The sequence below is a fragment of the Triturus cristatus genome, chromosome 3_1, assembly GCF_964204655.1.
Source record: "Triturus cristatus chromosome 3_1, aTriCri1.1, whole genome shotgun sequence".
Classification (NCBI taxonomy): domain Eukaryota; kingdom Metazoa; phylum Chordata; class Amphibia; order Caudata; family Salamandridae; genus Triturus; species Triturus cristatus.
The window spans coordinates 459,450,057-459,466,662 of record NC_140583.1 but is presented as its reverse complement, the minus strand read 5'-3'; the positions used below and the strand labels follow the sequence as shown (position 1 = coordinate 459,466,662).

Below are 16,606 nucleotides of genomic sequence, written 5' to 3'. Positions count from 1 at the left end.
CTGTCAAGCACCATTATAAAAAAATTTAAATTAACAATATCTATATTCCTTACAGAGACAATTCAATACTCCAAAAATTAAACCAGTGATGTGTAACATTGTTAACACTTTCCTCAAACTTATTTAAACGCACTACAACATTTTCAACCTTTATAAGATTTGTAACCATTCTGCAAATTACTAAGAAAAAATGTACGATGTTTATCAGAATTATAGAGCAGACCTAGTCCCTTAGTTCAAGAATTGAATAAAATATAACCCCTTCTTCCTCTAACTCTTCCGTATAACTGCTGATTAACCTTGATTTGTTATTCCCAGAACGTCTCCTAGAACTGGCACTACTTTAGATTAATTTGGGATTCCCACCTTAAACCATGCTCAAATTGGATTTTATGTTCGATCACTGACAAGCTTGCCACAGTTTTTACTAAGCTCTGCAATGCTTCCTTTACTATGGTAGGAGCACCGTTGTCACAGAAACCTGTTGTGATTTCCTTTATTCTCGAGAAAACATCTTCAGATCTGTCCATCCCAGCAACTACTGCCCTGTTTCCTTACTCCCAATGCCTGTGAAGATTTTGGAGAAGCATGGAATTAGCATTTGGCCCTCTTTTCTCGGGTCAACCACCAGTCTTATCCTAGCTCACTCGGGTTTTAGATCTACTTATAGCACAGACAAGCCCTTATAGTAGATGTCGAAGAGCTCCGATGGGATCTAGATCCAGGTGAGGGGATGAATTGCCCTGATCCTTTTTGATCTGTCCATGGCCTTTACCACCATCTCCCATAATATGTTAATATCAAGGCTTCATGAGTTTGGTATCAGAAGACCAACCTTGAACTGCCTCTCTACTTCACTTAAAAGAACGTAGGTAGTTAAAGTTGGATCTTTTCTGAGGTCTGTCAGTTAAACATGAAGATTCTCCTGAGACACTGATTGAGGACTTCATTGCCTACAGTGCACTGGGGAACTTGTTCGGAGGTGAAAGCAGACAACTAGCTCTTTATTACTAGGCCAAGAGCAGGTACATTTGCGCCTGACCAAGACTGGACTGGGACACCTTTCTTGGCTTACAGCCTACTTTGCTGGAGTAAGGGCAAATCTAGTATGGCCCATTTGGTGGATAAAAGATCGTGCACTAGCTCCTCCATTCTAACGTACCTTACTACCTACTTTGGTGCAATCATGGAAGAAATTACTTCTGTGGAGGAGCAGTAAGGATTAGGGCTGCAAGAGGCTGCTCTAGCTTGGAGGATCCTATTGGCATTGTACTTAATGGAGATTCTTCAAGCATGGGCAGTTTAGTACTGTGCTATTCCTGGCAGCCAACACTCAAATCATTCAGGCCTTAATAGTTCAGCCTCCCAGGAATTACACTCTTGTAACTGAGTTATTGAACAAACAAAGGTTCGATGAGTTTTCTGAACGGGGATATGAAAGTGGTTGGTAAGGGGGAAGTAGAGCAGAGCCCTCTTAAGTACATTGCCCTCGGGCTGTGACTGAGGAGCACTTTAAGAGACTGGAAAAGTTTGTATGAGACTTTTTTTTAAACAATTTTTTTAGCAGTTGTTCAGAGTCAAAACTATACTGTATACGCGTGTCTGAATGGGATGAATGGCTCACACTAGAGGCTTGAGTCTAATGACTGTCCTGTGAGTGTGTAGACATTGGCAAGAGACTCCATAATGCTTCTATGAGGGATGACTGGTGGCTGGAGGATGATAAGTCCTCTATTCGTTAAAAAGAGCCTCATATACCCACATGTTAATTACCGGGGTGGAATTATCAAAACACAGCGATTAGAAAGTTTGATTCTCAATAGACAATTATACATAAAAATGAATAATCGTTGAACAATGTCAGAGTTTGGTAATGTGAAAAGAGTGGACAATTTCCCATTGTTGGTTATATCCATATGGCCAAATACTTGAGTATGGTGGCCAACCAGCTGGTAGAATATACAATGTAATGCAATGTACTGGCAATTGTCCATTCATCATATAAAACAAACCAGGGGGACCAATGGTTCAATGTATAAATAGCAGTCGCTAAGTTATCAGAAACAAGCAGAAGTTATGGATTTGAAGTAACAGTGACACAGTTTGAAACAGATCCATCTCAATTGTGAAGTCAATATCATACATATGAGGGCATCCCAGAAACGACCCTGTTATGATTAGGATGGTATTAGCTCGTGTTAAGAAGAGACAGTTTTCTAGATATCTTTGTGTTAATTCAGCCCTTGTTTGACAGTGTCCAAAATGTGCATCCATTTGCACTCTCGAAGATTATGTAGGTCTGATATTTCCCCCTCTTGGGCCACACAGTACCTTTTACAGGAATAGCTATTTCAGGCTGTCAAATGAGTGTTTGAGTGTGTAGAAGTGTTCCACTAACGAAGCACTTTGTAAATTGCACCTAACTTGACTGCAGTGTTGTAAAATTCGTGTTTTTACCTTCAATGCTATCATGGTTAGATTTGATCGTAAACCAGATATCGCATGATCTGTCATTCAAGATTGTGTGGAAAGATTGGAGGTCAGATTCATTGCCTGTCCATATGACAAAAATATCATCAATATATCCTTTGCAAAGGGATATATTCCTACGATATGGGTTATCATTGAAGATATGGTTGGTTTCAAAATTTTCCCTATATAGTATAGCCAGATTAGATGCAAAGCTAGCGCCCATGCCTACCCCATTAGTCTGTAAGTAAAATTCCCTTGGAAAAAGAAATCGTTTTTCAACATGGCCACTTCTAACAGTTGTGGTCTGCCGTTGAGAACACTGTTCATGATTTCCAGTCAGGTCTTTGTGGAATGCTGGTATACAGCGATGCAATATCCATGGTTACCGTAGTTGTTGTGTCGGGTCAAAAACAAGTTTGTCAATCAGCCTGATTGTCTCCATTGTGTTCCTTCAATATGCCTCAGTGGATTCAGCACAGGGTTTGAGAAAGACATCAACGTATTTGCAAATGGGTTCCATAATGGATCCGCAGCCAGATACAGTTGGGCGACCCGGTGGATGTTGTATGTTTTTGTGAACCTTGGGAAGGGTGTAAATTGTAGGTATTTTATGCTCTTTCTTGTTGAGGAAGTCATATTCCAATTCTGTGAGGCACGCCTCATTTTGACATTTCTTAGTGATCCTCATGATGTCTGCTCATTTCTTTAGCTGGATCAGAGTCCAGTTTGGTACAGCTAATGCCATCTGTAAGTTAGTTGTTGATCTCCATTTTGTAGTCAGTTGTATTTTGGATAACAATGGCACCACTCTGATCAGCTACTTTGACGTTGATGTCAGTGCCTCACGTTCCACCTTTGAGATGTTGTACTTCACATACTTCTTCTGGGAAATCATGTTCATGACATCTCTCAAGACCACTTGTTCTTAAGCTAATATTTTATGGGACATGAAGTAGGCTGGGGGGGGGTTGAAGGTCGATGCACACCTCAAACCAGTACCCGAGCTAACTGGGTGAGAGGGTACTTTGTTGAAATAATAATGTAACTAAACTTTTTGGAAAAAATGATGTTCCATTTTGATATTAAATGAATTGGGTAGGGAGGTGAGTACAAAGGATAAGCCGTTGTTCAGCATGTGTGCCTCATCTGGAGATAACTCGTAATTTGATAGCTTCATGATGGGGCTGGTTCTGTCTGTGCCTACCACTGGTAGTGTTGTCGTCTTGTGTGTATTTCCTCATGGTTCTCTTGTTATAAGCAGACTTGTTTCTGACCTCTGTTTCTGCATCCTCTCCAATTCTGTCTTTACTGTGTGCCCTGGTTCCAAATGTTATGTCTTCCTCTGGCTGGTCTCCATTCTCCTGTTCCTAATAAAGGTCCCTGGGTCTGGTCCAGGTGTCTGTACCCTTGATTGTATTGCTCTGAACTGGTCCCCAGTTGTTCAGTGTCACTTCCTGTGCTGCTTGCCCCATAGGACTCAGAAAAGGTTGTGAATCTTCTCTAACACCTAAACCCTCCCCTTCCTCTTGCGGGGTACCTGGCTTGTGTATCTTGTTTGTAATAGTCGTCTTGTAAGTAAGGATAGGTGATCTTTTGGTTGTAAAAAACGAATGTCTTTAGCTAACTTGTCTCGCTCACGTGCCTATGTGTTAGTGTCAAACTCACGTAAGGTCCTCTCTAGACGTTAAAGTGCCTCTGTAGCATTAGTCAGTGCAGTGTCTTCAGAGATCTCACGTTTGAGATCAATGATCTCTTTTGTCAACTTTTCAACCTGTTCTAGTTGACAATCTGGTTCTAGAACCATCCAATGACGAGAACAATTGTTTGCCATGAAACTAAAATTCTCCTTGAATTTAGGTAAATCTACAAAGATTGCAGGTTCATTCCTAACCTGTAGTCCTACTGGAATAATGTTGGCTTGTAGATGTTTCGTTAGCATGTGACTCCATATCTTGTGCATTCTAGATTTTTTTTCTAGTCTTTCTAATTTGTTTATTTTGTCATTAAGGGTAAAGTCAATATTAGCCGATGTGGAAGCAAGGAACCCTGATCCCACTTGATCGTATAGAAGTCTGTTGATGTAGTCCTCTGTTTGTGCAAGTCCCTTGTTCTCAGACATTGCAATTTGTACAGAGTTGTAAAACCTCGAATAAGTAAATCTTAGAGAAAAACCCTCACAGGAGCACCATTACAAACAATGGGGAAACCCAAAATAATCCGGAGGACCTGAGTAGTATATGCTGAAACACACAAGTGGTCCTAACTGAGAGTAACTATTCTTTAAGAGACTTTATCAAAACGTTTTCAAACTATTTCTTTTTCAAAACTTTGTCAAAAACAACAATGCATAGCCACATGGAATAGATTTCAATCTTTATTTTTATAAACTAACAATTTGTTATTCCGATATTTACATTTAAGTTTGAAAAGTGAAGATTAATAAAAACAAGTCAGCAGTTGCTCAAAGGTAAGTGCAAGGGGCTTGGTGGTGGATTGAGTGCTAGTGACTTAGATTAAGGTAGAAAGGATAAGAATACACAGAAAAATTATTTTGAAACAATGGTCTAGATTTGAATCTAGAACCTGTCTTGGAAAGTTAACACATTTTATATAATCCACATTACGTTATTGATTCCAGAACATTCTTTTGATTTCAAAGAATTTTATTGATTTTCTTTTCAAACACAAAATAAATAAAAGACACAACAAAGTACTGCAGGTACATCAAGTCATCCATGTCACCATTACTAGAAGACAGTGAAAGGTGGTTCAGACAGTACATTGTAATCTGATAAATGTAAAGGGACACAAATTAGTAAGTGTACAAAATTAGAATGTAATAGGCCATAGTGTCCAAGTCATCGAGGAGACAGCACTTACGAAAGTTAACAGTGGCAGATCCGTGGCAAATCAATAAGCTTGAATTATGCATTTCTCCGTAATGGACTGTGAGGAACAGACTAATTGAAACCAGACGTCATTAATGTCATATTATCATAGATGTTCATGATAATCCTTTTTCTAGCATGGAACAAGTCAAGAAAAGTAAAAAGCCAACAGTAAAATGTTAGAGATTAGAATAGGAAAGCAGAGAGTGGAAGTGGTACAGAAGGAGTGAGGGTAAGTAGAGAGAAGCTAGAGCTCGGGGTCAAAGGGATAAACCTAAAAGTGGTGCATGCTAAATTCTAAAGGGAACCTTAATCCCAGTGGGTGGGCTTCATAAGCATGAGGGCCGTGAGGTGGTGTGATATAGGCGCCTCTGGGCCTGGTAACTCGGGTGGGGGGGGGTTTAAAAACCTTAGAGCTAGCGTCAAGCGCTTTCCATAGTTTCCTATGCCTGGGTTTCCAAGGGGAGGTGCTCCTCTTAAAAAGTTAACCTTTCTTGCCATTTCTTTAATGTGATTTTCCCAAAGCTCTTCCAATTACATAGTACTATTTTACACGCTAGTGTTAACATTAAGTCAAGCAGAAAACAGTCATCCTCCCCCTGTCAGGTCACGGTCCAAAAAGCCTGCTAATATACAAGATATGTCTTTAAGCGGAGAGATGGTGAGTGTCTGAAATATATTTGAAAATTTGATTCCAAAAATGTTGTAACATAGGGCATAGCAGAAGCATGTGAGATAAGTCACCTGTATGGGAGTTGCAATTCCAGCATAGTGGAGACTGGGTTAGATTTAATTTAAATAGTCTTGCAGGGGTCCAATATGTCCTGTTTATGATCATAAATTTTGATTGTGAAAGAGTAGGGGAGATTTTGTGTCTGAAAGGCATTGTATGTATTTGCTGCCAGTCAAGTGTAATTATTTTGCTGTTTGGTTCTGCACCCCATTTTGACACATTATTCAAATGTTGCTCGCCCGGCGAGGGGAGCAGTAATTTGTAAATCCTTGGGACTGTGTGGCCAGCACTCAATAATTGGGTGAGTCTTGATGGAAGTGAGGGGGTGTTAAAAATAGAGTTAAGATTTGAGATCTGGGCTTTCAGTTTCAGAAAGTCATAGAAGTCTAACTCAGTTAAACCTTTATCATTTTTAAGTGTGGAGAAAGATATAGGAGAAGTCTTATTATAAAGGGCCCTGAGGAAGTTGATACCCTTGTGTGACCACTCTTTCCAAAATATGGTTTCTTTATTTATTTTTATCGCTGGGTTGTTCCAGATCGCCTGTGAATTTGAGGCACCGATTTTGTTGTAGAAAGGGTGTCCAGACGTTTTTAAGGCTTTTTTTTTTAGCTGTGTGCAACTTTGAATAATATGGGTTTAAGACCTGAATGTATGATTATCTATAGTTTAGAATTCAAAGAAAAATCAAGGATTTGATTGATGTGGATCAGTCTGTATCCTATGAAACCCGTTGCACAAATGAGGACACATAATGGTCGTACTTTAAATTTGTCCACAATGTAGTGACATCTGAAGTGATACTTTTGATCCCTGCTAAGTGAATATTGTCTATTCACGCAATATCTGCAATCAGTACCTTTGATCAATGTACTATTGTTATGACCTACCCTCTGATATTTTTTGTATACGTGTGTTTTCCCTCTCTGGGTGTCCTTTTAGGACATTCAGGGTGAGTAAGAACATTAAATATAATAGATTCATTTAGATAAGATGTTACTGTGGATTTGGAGCTAAATAGAAGTGGTTTTGAATCAAATAAGCGATCTCGTAACCAAAGGCAGTTATATTCGCCTAATATACAACTTAAGTTCTAAACTTCGGATTAATCATGGAAAAGCTTGCAGATAAGACGTTGTTTTGGATTTGGAGCCAAATAATAGTGGTTTTTCAAATCTGTACTATTGCCGAAATGTGCGGTCGCAGAGTTACTCTATGTAAACTGTTTTGCCAGTACTTTAAAGATGGCTGCCATTTAACCCAAACATACGAGTTAATATGGTTCAGTTTTTTTCTATTTGACCATCGTCGAGTAATAAGAATTTTTTTTTTTTTCATGAATCTTCAATAACGAGACAGGGTTGAACTCTTCAACTTTTAAATAGAATTTTTTTTCCTAAATTTGAAATTCGGCACTTCATAATCAATGCCATATACTATGTGGCTAAATATATAATTTTGCAGGTATTTCTGGAAATATGGACCAATTATCGATTTAATCTGGGCCAAACTTAGTAGCCCGTTATCTTCTCATTATGTTTTATAATATCAGGCTGATATAACGTTTGGCTCAACTTAAGATGGCGGCCTTTATTTCGTCATATTGAAGGATATATTCGGGGCGGTAATCACAATGTAGATACAAACATGCCCTGGAATAACCAAGTAATCAAATCATTTTCGGCATTTGAGTAAGACTGTAGAATAGAAATTCGATGGCCAATATTGATGTTATAAGATTGATGCCTGGGCTTATCAGGGCTTTCCTTGGTGTTTTCTACTATTACAACATGGCGGATACATCCTGGATAAAATACGAAATTGATTTCAGGTTCGACAGCGGGCGGGTTATTTGAAAGCCGGTTTTCGTGTAGACTATGAGCTCGCAAAATACGGCCGGAACGTGTGCAGCCTAGGACCGAAATGGTGTTTCTGCGCCCATTTTGGGTCTCTGTTTTAATAGTTACATGTTAAAGGAATAGAAGGGTGGTTTATGTTACAATATAGATGCCTATGCAAACTATATTCCCTTTTAATTTAATTCAATTTATCTGACTCCTCTACCTTTAAAGCCCAAATTATTAACTAAAATAGGAGGGCTTATACGAGCGCACACATAATATGTAAAGGGCATCATGATACATTTTGCTCATTACAAGATGGCGGCCAAAAACTATTCTGGGCTTCCTATACTTTTTTTTTTTATGACCCTGAGTGCGAACGCGGGTGGTTTTATTCAAAACGCCAGTTGCTTATCAGACTTAGATTATTGTTTACTGGTTATCTTTTATAACAAGTTCATAATACATAGAATATACTTTGTTTAGTAACGGTTTATAGTGTCCATTTTTATAGGCTACGATAGGTATAAATATCATACCTTTATCACTGATGGATGATAACATTGAGCTCACCATTACAGCGCTCAGGATTTGTTATTTCATCATTCCTACTGAGGTATGTCCATAGATAAATACTTACGTTTTTTCTATAATTTTAGCAGTGGTTTCAAAAGGTTTTTTGATATACATTGTATTTTTCATGTCTGCCACTTAGGGAGTTATTGGAAGCGATTGATACATCGCAATTTCTACGCCTTTTTTCGTTAGAAAAAATCCACTTAAAGATCGAAAAGGGACACAAAAGAATATTTTTGGTAAACGGACATATAGCTAATCATAGGTAGATTTTTCTTAGATTATAGAATTTTCTCAGTATATCCTCCTTTTAAACAAAAATGAATAAGTCTCCCAGGGTACTTCATGATGCCATATACTATTCAAAATAGTCTGTGATGTCTCTTTGAAAATGCAATCTATCCTTCTGTTGTAATACAATCATAATGTCATTTGAAGCTGAAATGAAGCAAATATAGAAGAATCTAGCCTGATTTCTGCCCCTCTTTGCGATTTCCTAAACAAGATGTAATTTAGACCCTTTTTGAATCAGCAGGTCATGGTTTTAATGATTGGTGATAGGGGAACTTGTCTGTCTCCCTCTTTTTTTGTTTTCTCGGGTGGTTTCTTTAAAAATGTAATTGCTCATTGTTGTACATTAATTCAAAATACTCATGAATGAATAATAAATGTACTGGATATTTCTTGTGAGTTGAACATAATCCATTGCTTATATAGGCTTCCCATAAAATTGTGTTTTAAATGTACATATTATTAATTTTGTATATATTTGTATTTATAATGGATTCTGTATACATTATCTAAAATTATGCTTGTATATATTTGTTTGTTTGTAGCCCTGAAGAAGTCCGTAAGGACGAAACGCGTTGGCTACTTCGTGTCATTTTTAAAGAATTTTGAATAAAGAAGTTATACAACGACCTGCTGATTTTGTTTCTGAAAATGTGTCTCTTATAAACATATGTATCACTGAGTAGAGTGCCGGATCATTGTTTGTTTATTAAGGCTTTTTTTGTATTTAGTATGATATATTTAGAGTGCTCCAGTTAATGGTCTGCATTGTCATAATTGCTTGGAGGGGAATTCCTTTGGTGAGGTGTAATTCTATATCTACCCACCGTGGTTTGTAATTAGGGTTATCTTTAAACCATGCAGCTCCTTGTATGCAAAGGTATGCTATTTGATCATTTCTGAAATTAGGTAGGCCTACTCCTCCCATGTTTTTTCCGAGCCTCAACTTACTTGTGGAGATCCTTGCTTTTTTTCCTTGCAATAGGAAGTTACTAATGGCCTTATCTACCTTTTTTAAAAAGTTGTCAGAGAGCATCATGGGCAACATACTTACGAGATAGTTTGAGAGGCGCGATCATCATTTTAACCGTTTTGACTCCCCCCACCACGCTAAGAATTTAGGAGACCACCCTTCTAGGAGATCTGCGAAGTATTGGTTTCGTTTTCTAGGTGCAGGTATTTTATTGAACCAGACTGCCATGACAGTCTTGACTCACCTAAAATCTCCTTGGAGCCACATAAGTTTGAGTTCTAGGCGATTAATGTACAAGGTGAATTAAAAGGAGCTAAAATACAGCCTTGTCGAACACCTCTTTTCATTCTAAAGAGCTGCAAACATTCACCTCTCATACTCGACTGAGGCGGTCAAATTAAGATGTAAATTCCTTGGCAACCGAATAATGCTTCGCTCGACCCCCAAGGAACCCAGGACAACCCAGAGTTTCTCTATTAATTCTGTCAAAAGCTGAACTGAGATACATGAAGGCCAAGAGGGCGGAGGCCTTTTTTGCTAAAGCTTATTTTAAGATTGATGTGGGGCTGCTGAGAGTGAACTTTCAGAAGATGTCTGATAAATGCGGAATCCCACATCCATGATCTCCAGGCTTCCTCCAAGTCGCTGGAGAACCAGGTTTGTACGTTGATGAAGCATCAGGAGCTGCTCGCGGCGAGAATCGAGAACCAGGAGGGGAGGGCCAGGTGAAATAGTGTGCACATCATGGGTTGCCGGATGCCGCGCGTCCCATGAGGGAAAACGGAAGTGATCGCCAATGACTCACGTCTGCCCCGAGGCGAGCCAACTGAGGTTCAAGGTTCCTGGTGAAAAACTCCTCAACATCCCGTGTGATGTAGACCCCCAAGTACTTGGACCCGTCCGTGGCTACGGTGGCGGGGCATCTAGTGGGGACCTGTGGGTGGGGCCCGACAAAGGGAAAATCACCGACTTCTCCAAATTGATGATGTAACTAGAATAGCTGCCGAATAACTCGAAGAGGTGTAATGCTTGTGCAATCGAGTGGTATGGCCGCGCCATATACAGCAGAGTATCGTCGGCGTAAAGGGAGATATGCTCCTCCCAGTCATCTGTCAGCACCAGGCCCCGGAAAGACCCATCTCTCCTGATCCAATGAGCCAGTGGCTCTAGGGCCAGGGCAAAAAGGAGGAGACAGGAGGAAACCCTGCCTGGTACCCCTCCTAAGGGGAAACACCCTGGACATAGTACAGTTCACCCTGACCCCGAGCCACCGGCTGTTCGTAGAGGAGATGCACCCAGCCACAGAAGGTCGGGCCAAAACCAAGTTTCTGGAGCACCATAAATAAATAGGGCCATTCGATGCTATTGAATGCCATTGATGCGGCTAACGACATCAATGCCGTCTGTGCGTCACTGACATCCTCCGTCATCTATAGTACTCCGTAGAGGCGACGCAGGTTGTGGCTGGTACTCCTTCGGGGCATGAATCCGGACTGGTCGACATGCACAAAGTCTGGAAGAACAGATACCAGCCTATCCGCCTGGGCCTTGGCCAGGACGTTGGCCTCTACATTGATAAGTGAAATGGGGCGGTACGAGGAACATTGATCTGCCGGCTTCCCGGCTTTATGAATGACCACAATCGTGGCTTTGCGCTGATCGGGGGGAGCCTACCCACCTCTCATGCCTCCGAATACATCTGGAGAAGGGGCTTGATAATGACGTTCGCCTGCCTCTTGTAAATCTCTACCGGAAGCCCATTTGGTCCAGACGCTTTCCCGGACTGGAGCGAGTTAAGGGCCTTCTCAGTTTCTTCCCAAGTGAGGTTCGTGTCCAGGCGGTCGCTCTGTTCCCCGGACAATTTGGGCAGCGCAAAATCCTGCAGGAATTCAGCGCAGTTGCCTTCAGTCCTGGTGCACACTGGGGAATATACCCTTTCGAAATGGGATGCGAACGCCTCCGCTATTTCCATACTGTTGGATACTGGGGACCCCCACCCGTCAATCACCTCAGCCACCCATGAGCGCTCCCTGTCATGTCGCTCGAGCCAAGCAAGTAACTTAAGGGATTTTTCCCCCACATCATACAACCGGCGTTGTGTGGCCAGCGCGTATGCCCGTGCCTCCTCCTCAGCTAGTGCACGAAGTTCGCTCTGTTTGAGTGTCAGTCTGTGGCAGAGATCAACCGAAGAGGCTATACTGGCGTCCTGTTCCATTTGTCCTATTTCCTTTTCAAGTTGACTGATCTGTGGGGACTCCTCTTTTTTCTGGGCCCCAATCAGTGCCTGGGCCTGCCCTCTCAACACCGTTTTATATGCTTGCGACATTGTTATACGAGAGGCTACAGAGCCCTGGTTTTCCTCAAATTACAGCCGAGAACCCTCCCGGAGTTTTTCCCCAATAGTCTGATCCCCGAGGCGCCACGAATCTATCCTCGGAAAGAAGGCTTTATTAATCACAGGGCCCAGAAGTGTGATGCCAACCGGCGCGTAGTCGGAGATCCCATGGGCCAAAATGCGGGGGTCAGCAAAGACGCCCATCTGGTCGGTGCTGGTAAAAAAATAGTCAAGTCTTGAAGAGGTCCTGTGTCGAGCTGAGTAGAACGTGTATTGTCTATGTGAAGGGTGATATGTGCGCCACAGGTCACTAAGGCCCAATGCCTCGACAAAGCCCTCCAGGCCCTGTTCCCCCGTGTAGCCAAGCCCATCCCCGGATCGGTCTATGTCAGCATTCATTTCCGCATTAGTGTCCCCCTCCCCCCCCCCCCCCCAACAGGAGGAACCCCTGAGGAAGATCTGTCAGGAAAGAGCCCAGTCGTGGAAACTGATGAGTGGAAGCCTGGTGGGACATAGCAGGAGCAGAAGACTACGGTGCGGCCCTCCCATTTCACCGCTGCCGCGGCAAGGCAGCCCGCATCATCGGACCATGTGCCCAGCAGAACTGCGGGCAGGGTGTTGTGGATCAGAATGCCCCCCCCACCCCCCGTGATCCTGACGTGAACCCCGAGTGGGCAACCATTTTATAGCCAAAACGATCTAGGGCCTTGCACCTATTCCCACGTAGGGGTGTCTCCTGAATGAAAACTACATCAGGGGAGTGTCGTTTTGAGGTGCTGTAGTACTAGGGTTCTCTTGATTTTGTTACCCAGCCCATTCACATTCCACGTCCATATTGTAAACTTAGCTTGAGCACCCATTGCAGTCAGAGAGGCTAGTCAATATCGGATAGGTGCTTGGACCCTCTTTGTCATCAGGCAAGAAACCACACGCTATAGGGCTATACTGGTCTAGAGCAAAACTTACCAACCCCTGAAACAAATACTCCTCCCCCCCCCCTATTACCAACACCCCCCACCCTGCCTCCCTGCTCGATGGGTCCCCAACCTCCCTGCTTGTAAACATGCAGAGTGCCTGTCACCCCATTATCTCCCCACACAACATATAAGAGGAAACATGAACTTGCAGTCAGCTAGAAGAATTATACAGAACTAGCAAATGTCCCACCCACATTGAAGCCATTTTAGGGCAATTCAATGCACTGCCCCATGGTCTCGCCCCCACCCAAGTCCGCCCCCGGTTAATGTAGTACACCCCTACTGGCCCATAACATCCCAGAGCGTTTACAAGGAAGTTCAAAGTCCCTGCTGTGTGAAGCACCACATATCAAGCCCCCCCCCCCTCTCCATAGCTAAACTCCATTGATCTCCGAGGTACCAGGTAAAGGAAAAAGGGGAGGAAAAAAAGAATATCTTCCAGTCCTATTGGCCACACTTCGACAGGTCACTTGATTACTCTCATTTCATGGCCCTGACTGCCAGATAAGGGTCTCTCGGCACTCTGTGTCCTGCCCGTTGAGTCGCTGGTCTGGTCTGTGATGTTCTCCCTTCCTGCCCACTGTCCGCCAACCCTCTAACCAGTCGCTGGCCTCCTCGGGTGATTCAAAGAAATAGGCCTTGCCACCATTCAGGATCTTAAGGTGAGTGGGGAAGAGCATTATGTACTTCACCCCTTGTTCCCTGTGGACTCTCTTCACCCCCTCAAAGGACCGACGTTGGAGCTGGACGTGAATGGTAAAGCCCGGAAAGAACCGGATTGTGGCGTTTTCAAGATGGAGGTGTCCTGTTGTCCGTGCCACGTGCAGGATGGCATCCCAGTCACGAAAGTTTAGAATGCGGGCAATGATGATGGGCGGGGGGCCCCGGGCTTAAGTTTACCCCCAAGCGCACGGTGGACGCGCTCGACAGAGAAGAAGTTGGACAGGCGTTTGGGTTTCAGGTGGTTCAGTACTAGGTCTTCTGTGAACCAGTCTGCGGCGGGCCCTTCCATTCCTTCCGGAACCCCCACCACGTGGATGTTTCGTCTGGCCCGCCCTTCCTGGTCCTCGAGCCTGGCGTAGATATCGGTTTGATTTTCGGTGAGGGCAGCAACCTGATCCTCGAGTTTTTTTCGTTTCCGATGCCCGATTCCGCCACTGCTACCTTATCTGACATCTTCTGGAAGTCCACCCTTAGGAGGTTGACCTCCTCCGTCAGGGTGTCTAATTTGGGCTCCAGGGTTCCCCGGAGTTCCCGAATCACTGCCATTATGTCCCTCAAGGATGGGTCCTGGCCAGTGGCTTCGGGATCGTCCTGTTGGCTCCCACCTGGAGCCCAGTCTTCTTTCCCCATGGCCACCGTGTACCTGTCAATCTGGTTTGACTGGCCCTGGCCTTGAGGTCTATTGTGGGCCATGTCCCAGGGTGAGCACCCCCCTGTCGATATCCAGGCAAGATGTGTTGGGGGCAGGGGGGAATGGCCCCCTTGACGAGCATGTTGCACTCAGGGGAGGGGAGGAAAGACTGGCACCCCACCACTACCTCGGTCCCACTAAAAGCGCAAAAGGCAGCGCGCCCAGAGCATCCAGGCACAGAAAGTCCCCCCAGGGTCCGGCCTTGCACAACCACAGGCCCCCTCCAGCGGCGTTCAGTGCAGCTGGCTGCTCCGATACCAGGGCCCCTCTTCCGCCCACAGCCCGCTCCCTTGTTCAATTCCGGGCTTCCTCTATTGTCCAGCCCAACACTTATCTCAACTCCAGGGGGGAGGCCTACGCTCCGATCTCCTGGGCTGGGCAGTGCTCACACGGGATAGGCCCTCAGCCCCGCTACTGGTCAGGATGTTCCAACTGGTGGGCGCTTATTCCGTGGCAGGACTCGCTGTCCCCACCGCTCCCAACATGTTGAGTCGTGCCTGCGGCCTCACCGCGTCTTGCCCACACTCACCGGCTGCAAGATGGAGGGTGCGTCACCCAGTCCACGGCTCAGCCCCGCTGCCTCTGCTTGCAGATCCGGGCACGCCACCTCCCACCGCGGGCCAAATGCCTAGGTTTTCTCCGCGATTTGATTTTAGACGCACGTCTGAGCCGCCATCTACGGCCGTTGACCCCAGACTGTAGTCACCGCAGTGTCAGGGCGCCATTTTGGCCATCTCAGGGGGAGTTGCGCCGATCATAGTTCTACGGGCAAAATTTCTTAATGGCGGCCGCCACAGTTTCGCTCAGCCTGCCACCATGCTCCAGCGTGGCAGAGACTCGTAGATCGCCTCAGATTGCCCTCGGATGGTGTTGGATAGTGGATTTAGATAGTGACCGCTAGCGGAGCTCTAGCAGCGAGCGGCCATCTTCCATGGCTGCAAGCCATGCCCCCCCGCTGCTCCCCAGTATTGAAGCAAAAAAGAATATTCTTTGGCAGGGCCATCTATTGTATATTAGACTTTGCTGTGCTACTAGGACATAAATCCATTGATGTAAGGATTAGAATTTACAAAGCTAAGTGTATTTCAATCGTTTATTATGGCTGTGACCTTTATGGCTAGGACACTGCTCCTCTACTTCAGATAGAGGAAACAAATTCATGAAAATATTGTTCTCCAAACCTTCTACTGTGGCCTTGGGTATGGTACATGAGGACGTGGGTATGAACTAAATTATAGATGTTATTGCTGCTTCCATTGTTATGGCTCAATGTGGGGCTTTAACCTGAAACTAAGTTGAATTTACTCTTTTTAGAAGACAGTCTATCTTGGCCATGCTATGTTGAAACCTTGGCTACGATTTTTTTCTTTTTAAAGGGTTTAGCTTCAGGTCTCTAGGCCAGCTTGAGTTATTTACTCAACCCTCCCATACTACCAAGGCTGACGTTGAATGGACTTAAAATGCCTTATCACTGGAAACCATCTGAAAGAGAAGCAGGGGCAAGGGCTAAACCTTCTGTCATACGATTTATCTTGGTAAAAGCTATTCCATCAATTGAGCCATATATTTGCTCTGCAGTGTCTGATCACATTCGGTGCTTATTTACCTGGTTTAGGGTGAAACTTGTTCACCATCTGCTAGCAGTACTGAATGGTCCGGTAAAGGAACATGACATTGGTGCTTACCCTTGTGAGAAGGTTTCCTACCAAGAGGCATTGCACTTTATTATGTTTTGCCCCATGTATAGCATTTTAAGATACATTTTTATTTGCCCCCTGCTCAAGAAATTGAATTTCAAACCGGTTCGACCCACATTTTTATACTTAAAACTTTTCCCGATGTCTACTCTTATGATCCTGTAGCTTATCTTCTTGCACGAGCAGTAAGTGTTCAGAGTTTATTGGTAATTGTATGAAATGTTATTGATTTTGTTTTAGTGTATGTTTTATGGTTTGTATTTGAACCAAATAAAGATAAAGGAACATGGAGCACCCAAAGGTCATTATTTGAGTCCTACATTGTTTAACATTTATCAAGCTGCCCTGGCTCTTAGTTTCTTTGAGCACTTTTTTTATGATGTGCGCCTTTGAAACAGGCTTTATCATT

The 16,606-nt window shown here is 43.7% G+C and overlaps 1 protein-coding gene across 2 annotated transcripts in view; it reads left to right on the top strand.

Moving 5' to 3' along the window:
- HOMER2 (homer scaffold protein 2) overlaps positions 1-16,606 on the top strand; it is a 511,148-nt gene that overhangs the window by 118,330 nt on the left and 376,212 nt on the right. The window contains exon 1 of one of the 2 annotated variants that reach the window (XM_085644271.1): positions 8,445-8,550. The exons of the other annotated variant lie outside the window; for it this stretch is intronic. Coding sequence (XP_085500397.1) covers positions 8,489-8,550 — 62 coding nt within the window. The 5' untranslated portion in view covers positions 8,445-8,488. Of the gene's footprint in view, positions 1-8,444; positions 8,551-16,606 lie in introns of those variants that run through there. 2 annotated transcript variants of the gene reach the window in all.